General features: G+C 33.7%; 1 protein-coding gene and 1 pseudogene across 1 annotated transcript; one reads left to right on the top strand and one right to left on the bottom strand.

The window, feature by feature from the left end:
• Nucleotides 1–7,958: 7,958 nt before the first annotated feature.
• Nucleotides 7,959–11,498, top strand: LOC121250661 (annotated as a pseudogene).
• A 518-nt stretch (nt 11,499–12,016) lies between these two features.
• Nucleotides 12,017–15,210, bottom strand: LOC121250660 (cytochrome P450 72A397-like). Its single transcript, XM_041149845.1, has 5 exons — nt 14,900–15,210; nt 14,125–14,345; nt 13,703–13,947; nt 12,922–13,315; nt 12,017–12,599 (listed from the first exon to the last, which is right to left on the bottom strand). The coding sequence occupies exons 1-5, from the start codon at nt 15,177–15,179 to the stop codon at nt 12,171–12,173; spliced, it is 1,569 nt and encodes a 522-aa protein (XP_041005779.1). The 5' UTR covers nt 15,180–15,210; the 3' UTR covers nt 12,017–12,170.
• Nucleotides 15,211–16,526: the final 1,316 nt, after the last annotated feature.

Here is a 16,526-nt window from a genome sequence, read left to right as displayed (position 1 = left end):
ATGTTTTGATAGACGTACCAATTTGAACTAAACCATTTCCTGCATGATTTATTGTGATAGTAAGGCAACCTTGTGATTAGCTACAAGTAAAACGTATAATAATAAATCAAGATATATTAGTTTGAGGCACAATTATGTGCGTGAATTACTCAATAACGAAGTGATTACAGTTGAATATCTTAAATCTATTCAAAATTTAGCGGATCTGTTAACAAAAAGCCTACAAAAGGATATGATCTATAAGACATTAAAGGAAATGAAATTAAGATCTATAAATAAAATCACATGCAATGAGAACCCAATCTTGGACTTGAAATATGGGCAAGGTTCAATGCGTATCAACAAGTAGATAGAGTGATGATTGTCTAACACTAAGTAATTGTTTAAAAGGAAATTACCCTTTTATTCCCAAATTCCAAAGAGATGTATTCTAGTGTTAATAGTTCATGGAGTTTAAAGGATGAGAAAAACTCTTAATAAGTTCATAGATTAATTTTGTCAAGGTGAAAAAAAGATCACCTTAGATGAACTTACCTATGTGAGAGTGGATGTGTGGCAGCTTTCTATGGTACCAATCATGCATAGAGCTCTCATGAAACTGGGATATGCTGTAACACTCCACTCCCCATGGTTAAGAAAAATGTCATTTTTTCAAAAGTCACGGGAGCTGAAGTGCTATTATTACACTTGACTTAAAAATAATTTTCTTTTATTATAGAGGAAGTGCCAAGTACAAAAATTTCTTATAATAAATACAATCGTTTTGTATTAAAATATTGAAATCATAAATGAGAGTGCATGGAAGCAGTTATTAAAAATTTCTAAGATTTTATTACTATCAAAATCATAACTTAAAATCTATGTATATGATGTAGGCCTCTACCACGCCTTCCTGAGTCAAGTCTCGTCTTGTACCTCTATTTTTATAAATATTCTCACTTGAGGTGGTTGCAAAATACAAAACAAACTAAAATTACTCAATGACTCATTGAGAAACTCATCATTACGCAAATATACTTAACATAAAGTTTTTCATAAAATATTTCATATCGTGGATTAAAATCATGATTGTTCAAAAATATGTTGATGACATGCATGACTTGGAAATATTTATGATATATTGATTGATCTGACTTATCTGAATTAATTGACTTGTCTAACTACTAACACACTTAATCCTGTATGCGAGGTTGTACATCGGTCCCACATCCTGTGGCCATAAGGGAAACCACTGATATGATCTAATAAAATCCTATGGTGGACCATATTTGAGTCCGTGACTTGCACATCCACCTTGTCTGCATTGGAACCATGCATCTGAATGACCATCTGATTAATATGATATTTATCTTATATTTGATCTTATAAAAATTTACGTGTCTTATACAACATGTGATGCATGAAATACATAATATGTATATAATTATAAAATGCTGAATTAAACATGATGAGAAATTATCATGATTATGAATTATGATGAATGACATCCGTGACACATAAAAAGTGGTTATCAAAGAACTGTCTTTAATAATAATTTATATGACTAGCTAATGTATACTAATAATAATTTATGATCAAGCTACTTATCTAGTTGTGTTGATCCAATATTTTTAGGGTGCAATGGATTACGATGATTCAGCAATGTGAGCATTATTTCCTCGGAGACATGCCTATTTGTAATAAGCTTGAATGAAATTTAGTAATATATATATATATATATATATATATATATATATATATATATATATATCTAATTGAAAGTTTTAACCTTGATTTATGGAAGGCTGTGCTTTATGGAATGCAACAAAATTTGACATGTTTTGTGATGGGAGGCTACGACAAGTCTACTGAGAAGGCACATGCACAATAACTTTGGAAATCTTTTTCCTTAATTTAACTACACTATGGTTGCATTGCCTTCTAATATATATACTTGGTGTCAAAAGAAGAAAAACAATAGATAGGTATTTGGCAGGTGAGTTTGACATCCGAAGAAAATTAAAGCAATGGCTCATAGAGAGAAAGAAAAAGAAATAGACAAAGAGCAACTAAAATAGAGAGATCACTTATAGAAAAGAGATCGTGCGACAGGCTAGTGGTTGGTCTGAGATCAACGATAGTTATAACGAGATGAAGGAGGACGAAGGATATGGGGTGGCCAAGTGTTCCTAATCTTCCGATAGTTTTTGGAGTACGATGGCGACATGAGTGTGAGGGACTGTTGGCGTGAAGGAAGGAAAGTCTACGTGCTATGTTGTGTTTAAAATTTGTAGAGGAAGATGATTTAAAGATGGAGTAAGACCCTGACGTGTTTGATTGAAAATCAATTTGTGAATGTCGAAGATTTGGAGGTTGACAGAGTTCAATTTGGACTAGGTTAAATCAACCGATAAAAGAGTTTAAAATTTAAAAACACAATCTAGTAGTTCATTTTACGTAGAATTGGGAGTGACTGAGTCTGTCTATGGAATTTTAATCAGTGATGATTTTAAAATGATAAAGATTGGCTGATATTAAATTCTAAAATGAGTTTAACTCATCCAATAATTATCTTTGGTCTTTAAAAAAAATTATTGAGCCAATTACCAGTTAAATAGGACTCATTTGGTCCATAAAATATTAAATGGGCTTAAATCCAGATCGCTCATTAAATCTAATTTAGGCCTAATAAAATTATCCAGATTGCATTTCTAATAACATTGGATTGGATCGTTACATATGCACAAGGTCATAAGAGTGCCAACTAATGAAAATACCTGGAGAATTAGAAAATAATTGCATGAATTCTATTCGGCTAGTCTAATAGGGTCATCAATTCAAGATACGTTCATTGATAACCTTGACATAGCTTTGATATAATTACACTAGGTGAAGGTTCAAGTCCAAAAGACACCTTCATTGAAGAAATTTATTTCGTCCATATGCACAATAATTTTTTTTTATTATTATTGCAAATAGTGGGGGAATGTTAGATTTTATTAAAATGATAAGATTATTTTTGGGTATTTTAAATAATAATGTAAAATTTCATTTTACTTATATGTTTAAATAAAATCTTATGCATTGATGGAAAACGTTAACTCATAGAAATATATAAAGAAGGAAACCTTATACGACATTTGTTACATAACAAGAAAACTAGCCGTTTTCTAGACGTTAGAATACATCATAAATGGTTATCAAAGAATTGATTTATTTAGATTTTAGAGTATATAAGAAAAACTAGAGTTCTTTTAAAAGATATCTCTCCATCTTGTAATTCTAAAAAAATGGTATTTTTGAGTTGTTCTATAAAAGTGCTATTGTAGAACAACGAGAAGAGAGAGATTTTCATTGTACATGGGAACAATTTTGTCAATACTCTATAGCACATTGAAATGCAACAAAATATGTTTTAAAGACATCGTTGTTATGATCGATCGAGCCTTGGAGCCTAGATTTTTATTTTTTGTTTTTGTGATTCTATTATTTTTATTATAATTTTCTAACAATCATTCTATACCACACACCACATATGATTTTTTAATTTTTTTTTTCTCCCTTACCAAATATATGGTATGTGAATGATGAGTAGAATAATTCTTTTAGTTTAGCAAGAATAAAAAAAAAAAAAAAATTCAAATGTGGTGTATGATGTAGGGAGTAGGGATGATGAGTAGAAGGGTTTGTATGTGTGTGTTTTTTTCCGTTACAATTTTTTGCACCTCTCTTTTTATTTTTCAATGCTTCCAACATCAACTAGAGAAAAGGCAAGTGAGAGACACAAGGATAGAGTGAGACCGAGAAAATTCGATACACTTTTCTTGAAAAATCGTAGAGGAGGAGAGATAGATCTGTGGACCTTGCATATCAAGAACTCGACTCGAACCCCTATCTTGCTTGGAAACTCGTCTTTGGAGATGACAATATCCTTGAACCTGGAAAAAAGGTCAAATCTTCATGCAAAGTTGGGGATTATGGGTTCTTTGAGATCAAGGTTTGGAGAAAGTTGGGGATTGTGGGTTCTCTGAGTTATAGTGCAATCCTAATGGATTTATATTTCTGAGATTCCTGGATTTGGTTTCAATTCTGGGTTTGTTTCGATTTGATTGATGTATGTCTGATTTTTGGTTTGACATTTCTATCGCGAAAGTAGGAAGAAGATTCCTTAGGGCAACACGAGATGAGAGATGAGTCATTCTCGATTGAGGCTTGGGACTATCTCTATGTTTTGATCAGGGAATGGTCATCTCAGTGAATAGTATTGAGATAATGAGAGACCAATTTGGATGAGAAGAGATACATTTTGATAGCCATTTGGATGTACAAAGGTCTTGTCTTTACGAAAACACTGAGACAACTTGTATTTTATACAGTATCCAAAACGGGCCATAATGAATTGAAAGGCACGTGAAGACGTGTCGATCATAACCTTGGTTTAGGTTTCGATCGTGACAAATGAATAGTGCGTTTGATTCGAACACCAAAGTTTGGCTTCTATGTAGTCCTCTCTCTCTCTCTCTCTCTCTCTCTCTCCCCTATTGGCTGCTCCGCTTCTCAGACAACTTTCCATCGAAATCTCGAAATAGGTAAGCTTCTGCCACCTTTCAACCTTATCATTATTGCTATTCTTGTTCTGGTTCTGTGTTTCTTTTTATTCGTTGGTGAGCCTACAATCTCTTGTAAACAATATACTACTAAAGTTGATTCCCGACATGATGTGCATGATCCTATAGTCATGTTTACATTTGTCTAAAAATTTGCAATTGCTCCTCCGGTTGGGATGAAAATGTTATTTATTAATCGGCTATTGACATCAAACAATATATCATTTTGATTAGTGCGCATCTATATATGTCATTATAGTCGTTATTTTGCAAACTGATGCTGGTGTCGAGTCTCTTCTATTAGTTGCAATCCAGTAGTTGATGATATAGATTATTTTGGAATGTTTGCCACCCTTTTTAGGCATTTCCATATAAACTACTAGTCAGCGGTTGGGTTTCATCTAATCTGCCAGGTGTTTTGCAGATGGTCTGTCCTTCAAAAAGGCATAACATCTCATAGATTATACAAATCAAACACCAACCATAATTTTAAATTTTAAATTTTTATTTTTTGAAATAAAGGTACTTGCAATTATATTATAGAGTTTGTTGCCATTCAGCCATTATAAGAGTATGGATACAAGGGATAATAATATCAACATTAATCTTCTGCAGAACAACCTCTCTTGCTAATACATGTGTCACTTGATTTACTTCCCTTTTTACATGCCTAAGCTTCCCTCCAGTTTCATGCAATAAGAGTTTGATATTTGCAATAAGAGGATTACAACATCCCTCCTCCCCATTCTATTGAAGTATTACCAGTAACCACTTGGGATGAATCACCCTCTAGTAAACAATCACTTAAGCCCAATTCTTTACACAAATTACTAGCTTCAAATAGTCCATTCACTTCAACTAGTGCTGCATTAGAACAATTGTGCAATGGTTTCATTACACTCATTACTACAAACCCTTCCCAATCTCTAACTACTATGCCAATACCAATCTTGTTTGATTGTCTTCATTTAGGATTACTTGCACTCTCACATTTTCTTAATTTTTTTCTCTCTCTCTTTCACTTCATAGAAGGCTAAGTGGTAATGAGATGTTAAGTGAACCCAAATTATGTCCAGGACCTAGGTATAGGCACTAAACCTTTTTAGTTTTTTCATCATTAAAAGCTGCCTAAACAAGGCCATAACACCAGTCGGATCTTGCATATGCAATTTACTGCCTATTGGTATCGGCGTTTAACAACCGCCTTTTGACTGTCTATCAAGTAATGAATTGTAACACCCCTTCCCGTACGTTAGGATGCCACTTACATTCCTAGCTAAATGACTGGTAAAGAAATTCGACATTATGAAAAATACCTCAATTATTGAATCATCAAAACTAACTTAGCATAATAGAATTCCATAATATAAAAAACTAAAGCATAAGAAAGTAACAAAAACTAATCCTGTGTGATAAAACAACTTATTTCACTGTATAATCATAGCTAGACCCATATGGTACTGACACTTATTCAAGGTCTAAATCTCTAGAAGAATAATCTACTCCTGACACTCCGCTTTGTATTTACGAAATCATCATTAAGGACAATAAAACATAAAAACATAGAAAACAAATGAGTCGAAGACTTAATAATAGCACATCATACTGTAAACTTAACTTAGCTTAACATTAGGCTTAATTTTGAAAACTTACATACATTGTCATACATACACATAGCATATAGATCATTCATTAGTAACATAAGCAGAATCAAACATAATCATGACAATACATGTAACATGGATGGATGAATGACTGACGCCATGCATTTCCTATCATTCGTGCATAGCTTATTCATCTTGTCTTTTACTTGCTTAGTGGTCAATATAATATATGTGGATTGGTCCAATTGTTGTTGATCTCATAAATCATATGGTGAACCACGCTTAAGTCCATGGCACCACATAAATCATAACATGACATATGGTTGAGCACGCTTAGGTCCTTGTCACCAAATAAATCATAACATGACATATGATGAGGTATGCTTAGGTCCGTGTCACCAAATACATCATAACATACGTATTGTGGATCACGCTTAGGTCCGTGACACCGCATAAATCATAACATGGCATATAGTTGAGCACGTTTAGGTCCATGTCACCAAATAAATCATAACATGGTATATGGTGAAGCACACTTAGGTCCGTGTCACCAAATACATCATAGCATACTTATGGTGGACCATGCTTAGGTCCATGACTTGCACCTCCACCTATAACATAAGGCCAATCATAACTTACTTATCTTTCACATGAATTCTTACTTATTTTATAATAATGGATATGAACATGTTGACTTCATGATTTTCATGGCATATCTTACTCATATGCATGGCATATCATTGATCATGGTATACTAACATGAATTTTTTAGATAACTTACATAACGTAAGCATTTCGTAATATAATCTAAGCATGACATACATAAACATTATATAATCTTACCATAAACTGCATAACATGTCATGAGCATTATATGGCATAACATAACATAAGCGTTCTATAATATAACATAACAAACATACCATTTAGCATAGCATACGTAGCTATGTAAGTGCATCATACATATATGATCATAATTCATTTAGGGTTCATAAAGAGGGGCTAACCTTTAATTGGCTATATGTAGCATAGCATTGGTGAACAACTTTTTTTCATGCAAAATATAATATTTACAGTACACATAAAAATTATGATCATACTATTTACCTCTTAGTGCTACTTCCTAAATCTCAATTTGTAATTCGATACCTATAAGCGCTAAGCATTACAAAATTTCTAGAAAAACGTGTCATAATACTCTAGGTAATTAAATACGTATAATGGAATTTAACTTAGTAATTATCTTTTTTTTTTATGTAAAATTAATGAATACTCATAATATATAATTAATTAATTACTAATAAATATCTTAACTTTAAAATTATAACTTAGTAGCATAATTAGGCTTAATACAAATCTGTTAGATAAGTCGCATAAATCTCAATTTATAAAATAGGTTTAATCATGTTCAAAACGTTTAAAAATTAAGATAAGCCCTTATAATATGCTGGTGTAGATAAGTTTGAAATAGTTAATATTTAATAACATAATTTTGTTTTTTTTTATAACAATAACATAATTAACTCCTAACATTTTCTGAAAAATAAGGTTTTTTGGGCTAGTTTTTGCTTAAGTGAAGCAAAGCCCATCTAAATTAATATACAAAGATTTTCTTGTAAAATACATAAGGGATCAAACATAATATACTAGTTTTTGAAAAGAAATAAAAGTCGAGTCCAGCTCTCACTTATAAATAAAGAGGCACCAGGCCGAGTGGGCTTTAGGCCCAAAGCTCACTTCAAATTCAAAGGGTACAAACTGTGTGTGGAAAACACAAGGGCTGAGAACTGAGAAGTGAGAACAGACAGCTCGTGAGGGAGGGAGGGACCTTGCGACAGACTCACCGAGAGAGGAGGCTGAATGCGACGGTGGTGGTGAGTCGAGGTCGAGGGCGGCGCAACCTTTGAGAGAGAGAGAAATAGATTTTGTGGTCTCTTAGACCGAGAACCACGACGGAAAAGGAGGGGGATCTCGGTGTAGCCTTACCTCTAAACCCTGAATTAGGACCCGTATCTTACATGAATTGACTAATCAATAAGTTATACTCTTTTTCTTACTTGAAGACTACCAAATAATTTGAATGGAGTCAGAATCCTCCAAGGACACTACTGCTGCCCCCAGGAAGGTTTGTTTTCATTCTTTACCTTTTTATTCCTCGAATATATACATGCAAGGTTATTCGAACTCTATTTCTGATGATTTTCTATTGACCTACTGCAGATGAGATTTGTGCCTAAAGCTCCCCCAAGAAGAGCACCAAAGCCTGAAGTCAAACCGTACTTATCATGTGATTAAATGGCAATTCATGCGTCCATGCTTAATTCTTCTTATTTTGATTTGTGTCAATCTCACTTTCTGTTTGCAGTGAAGTCGACGAGGATATCGATGCGAACCAGGCTAAGGAATTGCTACGACGTTTCAATGTATATGTTTTCATAATAATGTTATTCGTAATCATGTACTTCCAAGTTTAACATTCTTGGGCACCCATTTGCTTACGTATTAATTTGTTACTTTTCTCTTGTATAGGAAGGCGCTATGAAGGCAAAATCTAAGGTTGAAAAGAAAGGTAGGTCTTTGTTATTCATTCTGCTTTCTCACTCTTGTATTTAGGTTGAACTACCATGTAACTTTTCCTATTTGCCTAAAAAATTCTATTATTTTTCTTTGTTTCAAATTAGCAGGTAGTTAGTAATATATCATTTCTATTTGTTGAGTACCTTTTTATGTTATTACAGTAGCAATCAGTTAGTCTTTCCTGGTATTAGATTTTTTAATATTAATGGTTTTTTGACCAGATGACATCCCATTTTTCCCATAAACAAGAGATGGTCTTGTTTACAGAATGAGTTATGCATTGTCGTTTATCAATAAAAAAAAGTCAAGGAACTCTTGAAACTGGATCATTTAGTGTTCTTGGCTTGATGTTGGAGAAATGGATTACCTTTTATTTCTAGTTAGCAGGTGATGCTTCACTTAGTTTCCACTTCCACTTAAATCTATTACCATTACTAGGAATCTAGGATAAGTCCTGGAAATAAAATTGTTCTATTGTGAGTCTCATTAATGTATAGTAGTGCTGATTATGTAGTTTCAGACTCGCCCTTTATATACTTTTCCTATTAGAATTTTTTTCTTGTTGGATTTTAATACATGTGTTTTGATTGTTTGATTCTCTTTTAAATTTGCAGTGTCACCATCTCAAATCGCGTTTGGTATAGGAGGTGCATCTCCTTTCATAAAATCATATGGTGTTCCTAAGGCTGGAAGTAGTTATGATAGCAACCAAAGACCTGGCTTTAAGAGTATGCTCCCTTTGAGGCACTCTCTTTCTTATTAGCTGCTAGTAAGATGCTTCCAGTGCATTACAAGTGATGTTTCTGCAGGTGATGCTTCTGTCTCAGGCCTGAGAGAGAAAGAATATAGAGAACCATGGGTAGGTGAAACTGTCATTCAAGTATACAAGCCCAGATGGCTTTGCTTGGTAGCCGTTTCCAATTATCATACATTTTTCTTCTCACACTGTGTGTTTACTTAGTTATTCTTTTTGTTGCATGCTGCTGCAGGACTACTACAGTTATTATCCTGTTACTCTTCCATGCGGAGGCCATATTCAGGAAATCCAGGTATGTTTAGAGGCGCATCTTATCTTAAAATAAATAAAAGTTAAAGTAAGAGCTACCTTCTACGACTGCCAATACCACCATGAGTTGTACTCGCCATAAAACATTCTCAGCTTTCTATTTACCTAAAAGGCCCACATCTCACAGGTTTTAGGCTTGATTTATTTCTTTCTGTTTCCTTTTCTAGCATTAAGGATTCATTGAATGTCATGATGAAAATTGGTCTGTGTTTCTTCATAAGAATGTTACTTGTAAATTTGTTGTACCACTTGCAGAGATTCTAAATGAGGAGGAATTTATGGATGATCCAGAAACCATAACTTACGATGAAAATTCAGTGAGTCCAGCGGTGGAGCTTGGTCTAATGGTTGGTAACCTCAATTAAAGATCAGTTGTATTTCACTCTTAAATCCATTATTATTCATTTGAGGTCTGGTTTGCAGGAGGAAAATCTGGAACCAAGTATGTTCTTTCTTCAGTTACCACCGATTATGCCTATGATAAAGCGATCCGCTACTGCTGATGGCCGGGAGGTTACTGACAGTTCAAGGCTTCCTGGGGATGTGCATGTTATAAAAAAGGCCTGTTCTTTCGATGAGTTACCAGCAGGCTTTATGGGTAAAATGCTAGTGTACAGGAGTGGTGCTATTAAGCTGAAGATTGGTGATACCCTTTATGATGTGAGTAGGCTTTGTAATAACCAAGAATGTAGAATGGATCATTATATTACTCTATGCATCAACTAAGCAAAATCACCGGATATAAGCCAAACTCACAAGTAATTTCCTTATCATTGGATATTTCCTATTAAAAGGTGAATAGATGAGTTTGGTTTCATCCAGTAAATGAGTATATCTTACCCTTTCATTTTTTGACAGGATAGATTCAGTGATTTTTTCACTATAACTAAGCCCAACTCAATACTTATCAATTATCTGTAAAACTTGTTATATTACTTAGATAAACTTTTGAGTTAGCCAATCACACAAAATTTTAATTAAATAGTCTTGTAACAAGATCCTAATCTTATACATGGTTTGATGTGACAAAGTGCAAAATAAAAGAATATTGATTTTCCATCTTACATCTGACCTTTAACCTTTTCTTTTCTCAATTGGAGTCAGGTTTCTCCAGGTATGGATTGTGTTTCTGCTCAGAATGTTGTAGCTATCAATACTGCAGAGAAGCATTGTTGTGTAGTTGGGGAACTCAACAAACATGCCACGGTTACCCCAGATGTGGACTCCATTTTGAATAGTATGGCTGATTTATAATTCTTGCTCGTTGGCAACATATATTTGGTATAAATGAACCGATAATTTTTTCGAGGAAAGAATTTACCGTCACCATTTTTTGTTGGAAAAAAGTCAGAGAATAAGGTGACAGAGTTGCAAACAAAACTTCAGATTGCGGCTGGGAAGGAGAACTTTGTTTTGATAAGTTACTCCTGAGAAGGAAAATATAGCAAGATAGTTAATTAGAACATTTTGTGTTTGAATTACCCAACGAAAAAAGAAGTTTGTGTTTCTGAGCATGATTATTTAATGATAATAGTGCAAAGTTTTCAAACATAGTGTGCGATATATGGATGTATCATATTACATCAGCATTATGTGGCTAATTGTGATGACATTGTTGATGTTCAAAGACCAAGCTGCATGTTTTATTAAAGGGGAAGTTCCTTAGATTCCTCTTTGGTCCCTTTAGTCCAGGATCTTTTAATTCATTTCTAATTTATCAAGTAATAGTTCATGATACTTGGATTTCCCATTCATTTTCCACTTCAAATATCACCATCGTTCTGGAATGTAAATAAACTGCGAGGTTCTTATTAAAAAAATGTACATAAACTTTTAAGCATCTTGATCTTTTATCAGCTTAATACACCAACTGGTACATAAACTTTGCGATTCAAGACTTGTCTCTTTCATTATACAGATCACAAATATTGAAAAGAGAGGTGATCTGTGTATCAATGGATGAGTTTATGGATGCAATATTCAGGTTGTGGTTCTATGTTTTCCTTATCAAAGCATAGCTTGGATCCGGTAGAGCAAAACTACACAGGACGCTATCACCATCTTCATGATGTGAATCTGTAAAGTTCTGTTAGGATTCAGTAATCCTAACAAGCTTTATTTTGAAGAAGTTTGACTATTTCATTCCTAGCAGATGCTACTACATAAGAAAGTTTATTCCCAAGTACGAGCAAAATATTTATCCAGATCTTTATACTGGAAGATTCTAGAAACATTACAGACAGAATATAGCAGCATAACAGACAACTAGGTATTCTTTATGATGCAGAACGAGATTACTTTTTTTATTTGGAATTCTCTTATGTTCTGCTTAGCTTACTACTGAAGTGGGTGTAATATGATTTGAGCTCCATGCTGTGGTTGAAGGGTCATAACAGTCTTGGGGGCGTGAGTGTAGGAAGGCGAGAGCTCGAATGAGAAATTTTGAAGAATCATGACCAGAGCAATCTTAGCTTCTATGATGGCAAAATTTTGGCCAATACAGGTCCTTGGGCCCCACCCAAATGGAAAGAATGCTAACTGATCCTTCGATGCCTTTGAAACACCTTCAGAGAATCTCTCTGGTTTGAATTCCTCTGCATCATCACCCCAAAGTCCAGGATCATGATGGATGAGTAATGTAGGTAGTACAAGATCAACTCCAGCTGGGAGGAAGATATCTCCTATCTTGGCATCCTTGTAAGTGTGTTGATATTGAGCAATCACAGGTGAATATAACCTCTGGACTTCATAAAGTATCATGGTGACCTGAAGGAGAACTTTAAAATTTTCAATGATGAAATACATATGAAGGCTTTTAGGATCTTGGAGAAAACTAGTTGAAGCCATTATTTGCAATGAAGAATTTCTATGGATTTTTTTTTTCCTGGATGGTGACAACATTAACCAGCAGGGTTTGAACTGTCGACCGATAGTAGTGTATCATTGGTGCCAATTAAGGTGTCATTTAGCAAGCATTTTGATATTACTTTTCTTGTGTTTGAAATCAAAGATTGTGTTTGTCTCGGCTCTTCTAAGCCAGAGAAGTACTTAAAATGTAGAAAGTGGTCGAGTTGAGAGGACTACTTACTATCTTGAGGTGGGTTATAGCTTCAGAATTGGGTTCATTTTTTGCACAGACTAGTAGGACTTCTTCCCTTGCCTTCTCTTGCCAGACTGGGTGCATAGCTAAGACTATAATTGTCCATGTCAACCAGCTTGAAGTTGTCTCTTGGCCAGCGAGGTAGAACTGCTTGCATTCCTCTATCACTTCCTCAATCGACAAGCCACTATCATTTGTAGCAGTTGCACTTTCTGGTATATTGTTCTGGTTATTAGATTGCAAGAGCAGGCCTAGTAAGTCATCAACCCTGGATTCTCCAGTCCTCGTGGCATTCACTTTCCTTTGAATTACATTCCTTAGCATTGATTTGATCTCTCTGTCCAGCTCCCTTCTTCTCCTGTTCTTCTTAGTTGGTACAAATCTATACAAATAAGATAGAGAAGTAATCTTTTCAAATTTTCTTCTCATATTTTCCGTACAAGGAGGCATGCCTGTGTACATTATATCAAAGCTTCTTGACGTAGTAAACAGAGATTGGCTATAGCACATGTTATAGGATAAATCTATTTATCATTATTTTTATCATCATCCTCTCAACATTCTTTGATGTAGCATTAAATGATAGGCCTACAAGTAAAACATAATAAATAGTCTCCAATCATTTAATACCACATAATGGGATGATGGTAAAATGGGTGATGAATAGCATTACTCAAACACAATATGCGGAATCTTCACCGTCTCGGGTTATAGATAATTTTTTGGAAAGAAAAATCAAACTTCATGTTACTTGATACCAGCAACATACCTAAAACCAGGAATATTTAAGCTTAGCATGGCTTCAAGAGTTAGTATGATCAGCTCATTTTGAAGTTCAAATATACGTTTCCCTTCTTCATAGTTGCTTCCAAATGCTGCTCTAGATATAACATCAGCAGTAAGTTTTTTAAGATCAGGCCAAACATCAACTTCGCAAGCTCCTCGAGGACTAACCGTCTTCTGCCATCGTTCAATCATCTCCCCGCAACTGGATGTGAATGCCGGTATCATCCCCTTAGAAGAGAATCAATGACAAGTTGTAAAGAGCAGAAGAAAAAAACATACTAATCAGGAGAACCATCAAATGAGATGTTAGAAGATCATTCAAAAAAGAACTTTTTTGCTTTTGTTTTACAGTTGCCTTGCATGTAGTTGACATGGTATAAACTGAAAGAGATGTTAAAGTGGCACCTTCAGTTTCTCCAAGTGGAAAGCAGGATTGACTATACTTCTGCGTTTTGCCCATTGCTCACCCTCTAGAGTTGTGAGTCCCTTGGTCAGAATGAGAATAAGAGGAACTAGTGGAGGCTTTTGGAAGTGCCCTAGCTTGTTAGAGAGAACTTCTTTAATCATCTTCGGATCCATGATAATCAGCCTTGGTCTTGTCCCAGCCCAAAACATCGATATCTTCCCTGTGTTTAAATCAAAGGTGAAATGTGTGACAGTGACAAATTTATATTTGCAAACACTTACATAAGAACCTTTTACTGTGTATGTTAATATAAATTTTCTTTGTAAGTTAAGTGTATAGAACATACTTTCCACATAGTTAATATGTTAAATTAAAAAAAAAAAAAAACTCGATTTTTTAACATGTTAATAGTGTGAAAGGTGTATCTTCTTTATTTACTCGCAAGTAGAAATACTCTAAGGCTGTGTTTGGTTGCAAGACTCAACTAAGCTTAGTTTAATTTTAAACTAAGTCTAACATCCAAATATCTAACTCTCAAATTACTAAACTCATCTCAACTCAAAACCTCTTTATACATGGACCCATAACCTTTTTCAACTTTCCATAAAAAGTACTACACTCATCTTAACATCCAAACACACTTTAAACTCAGTTTAGATGGGCCTTACATAACTACCTCTACTACTCAACTTATTACTGTCCATAAAGAGTTCAACATCCAAACGCAGTTTAAAAAGAAGTGATGGTAACTCTTTTAAGCTTAGAGAAACATACCGTATTTTTGGACAGTCTTTAGGGTGAACGGGTCCACACGAGGAACAATCTGATGATTAAGAGTAATGGGTTTAGACCATGCTTCTGTTATTGCCTTCACAAACTCTTTCATGTCCCCAATCAGAGGCTTGTAAGAAGTGCCTCTAATTCCTTGGCGTTTTATGCACCTCTCTAGCGATTTGGGTTTCCACCAAATTGTGTAGGAAATCCTCACAATACCGTAGAGGAGTAGAAGCAGTACTGAAGAGAAAGCTAGAGAATAGAGCACAGAGTCATTCATTCTTGACAAATGTCTTTTTTTGGGTCTCTAAAATCTGAGATGCTTTGTAATAATTCATGGTTCTAGACTCAAGTTTCTGCACATTATATGCTAACTCCACCCCATTTTGTATTAATTTTTAGTCTAATTCTTATCTTGTATAATTATTTTATAATTTTTGCACTGTTTTTTAATAATTATAAAGAAAAATTCTATTATGGAGTGTAAAACATACGTAATAAAGTATTTATATGACATAATTTAATTTAAAAGTAATTTAAATTTTATAATTTAAATTTATTATTACATTAGGTTTAAAAATAGAATAATTCATTTATAAATTATTTGTATATGTATATTAAAGTATGCATGGTTTGACCGACTGTTGGATGATCAAAGTGCGGGCTTGCGTGAGGATCAAGGCTTACCCAACCAACAAGTTAGGAGTGGTGAGCACGCTCATTGGCTTTGTGTCTACCGGAGGAAATAATAATAATAATAATAATTTTTCAAATTTTCTTAATTATTTCTCACGTATTAGTATTTTAATAATATGTTATAACTCGTCTCTTGTATAATTACGACAAACAAACCCCCTATAATCTACAAAATGGACTTCAACCCACAACCACGTTTTTCACGAGTTTGAGATTCTTGTGCCAAAGTAGTTAAAAAAAAAAAAAAACACTCGAAGTGAAAAGGAAAAAGAAATGATTAATTTACAAATACTTTATAATTATTTTATAATTTATATAAATAGAAAGCAATTTTATTAAATTTTGAAATTTAGTTTTAATGAAAGATATGGTTATATTAATTGATTATAATATATGTTGTAAAATAGTTATAAAAGAATCTAAGGGGTTGTTTGGAAGATGGGATGATTTCATTTGATCTTATTTCCTTCTCAAACATCACTCAAATACAAACACTTCTCAATTTTAAATTTTTAGATTTTTCATCTAATCATTATTTAATCATTACAACTTTTCTAAACTTCTAAACAAAACACAAAAAACAGTTTAACCTTATCAAATCTCAAAATAAAAATGATATTAAAAAATCATGTGTAGTGTGTGGTGTGAGGATAATAGGTAGAATTTTTCTTTTAGCTTTATAATATTTTTCTTCAACTTTTTTTTTCTCTTTCCCCAAAATCCCAAAAAATATCATAACTCAAACCATTTCAATACTATTCACAACTATTTCACTATTATTCACATATTTCTCATTTTATCTCATTCCCCAAACATCTCCTAAATATATGACTATTCAAAAGAAAAGAAATCCTTGATCCATCTTCTCATACATGAGTGTACTTTTTTTTTCCTCTCACTATCATTCACTATAATCCTTGGTCATGGTAGA

Source organism: Juglans microcarpa x Juglans regia, chromosome 2D (genome assembly GCF_004785595.1).
Source record: "Juglans microcarpa x Juglans regia isolate MS1-56 chromosome 2D, Jm3101_v1.0, whole genome shotgun sequence".
Taxonomy (NCBI): Eukaryota; Viridiplantae; Streptophyta; class Magnoliopsida; order Fagales; family Juglandaceae; genus Juglans; species Juglans microcarpa x Juglans regia.
This window is presented reverse-complemented; position numbering and strand designations above follow the sequence as displayed.

Excerpts from the sequence above, each read along its gene's own strand:
- LOC121250660 (XM_041149845.1), bottom strand. The coding sequence starts at position 15,179 with ATGAATGACTCTGTGCTCTATTCTCTAGCTTTCTCTTCAGTACTGCTT. Across the intron at positions 14,346-14,899 it reads AAAGACTGTCCAAAAATACG|GGAAGATATCGATGTTTTGG; the intron begins GTATGTTTCTCT and ends ATTTAAACACAG. Across the intron at positions 13,948-14,124 it reads TCCACTTGGAGAAACTGAAG|GGGATGATACCGGCATTCAC; the intron begins GTGCCACTTTAA and ends TTCTCTTCTAAG.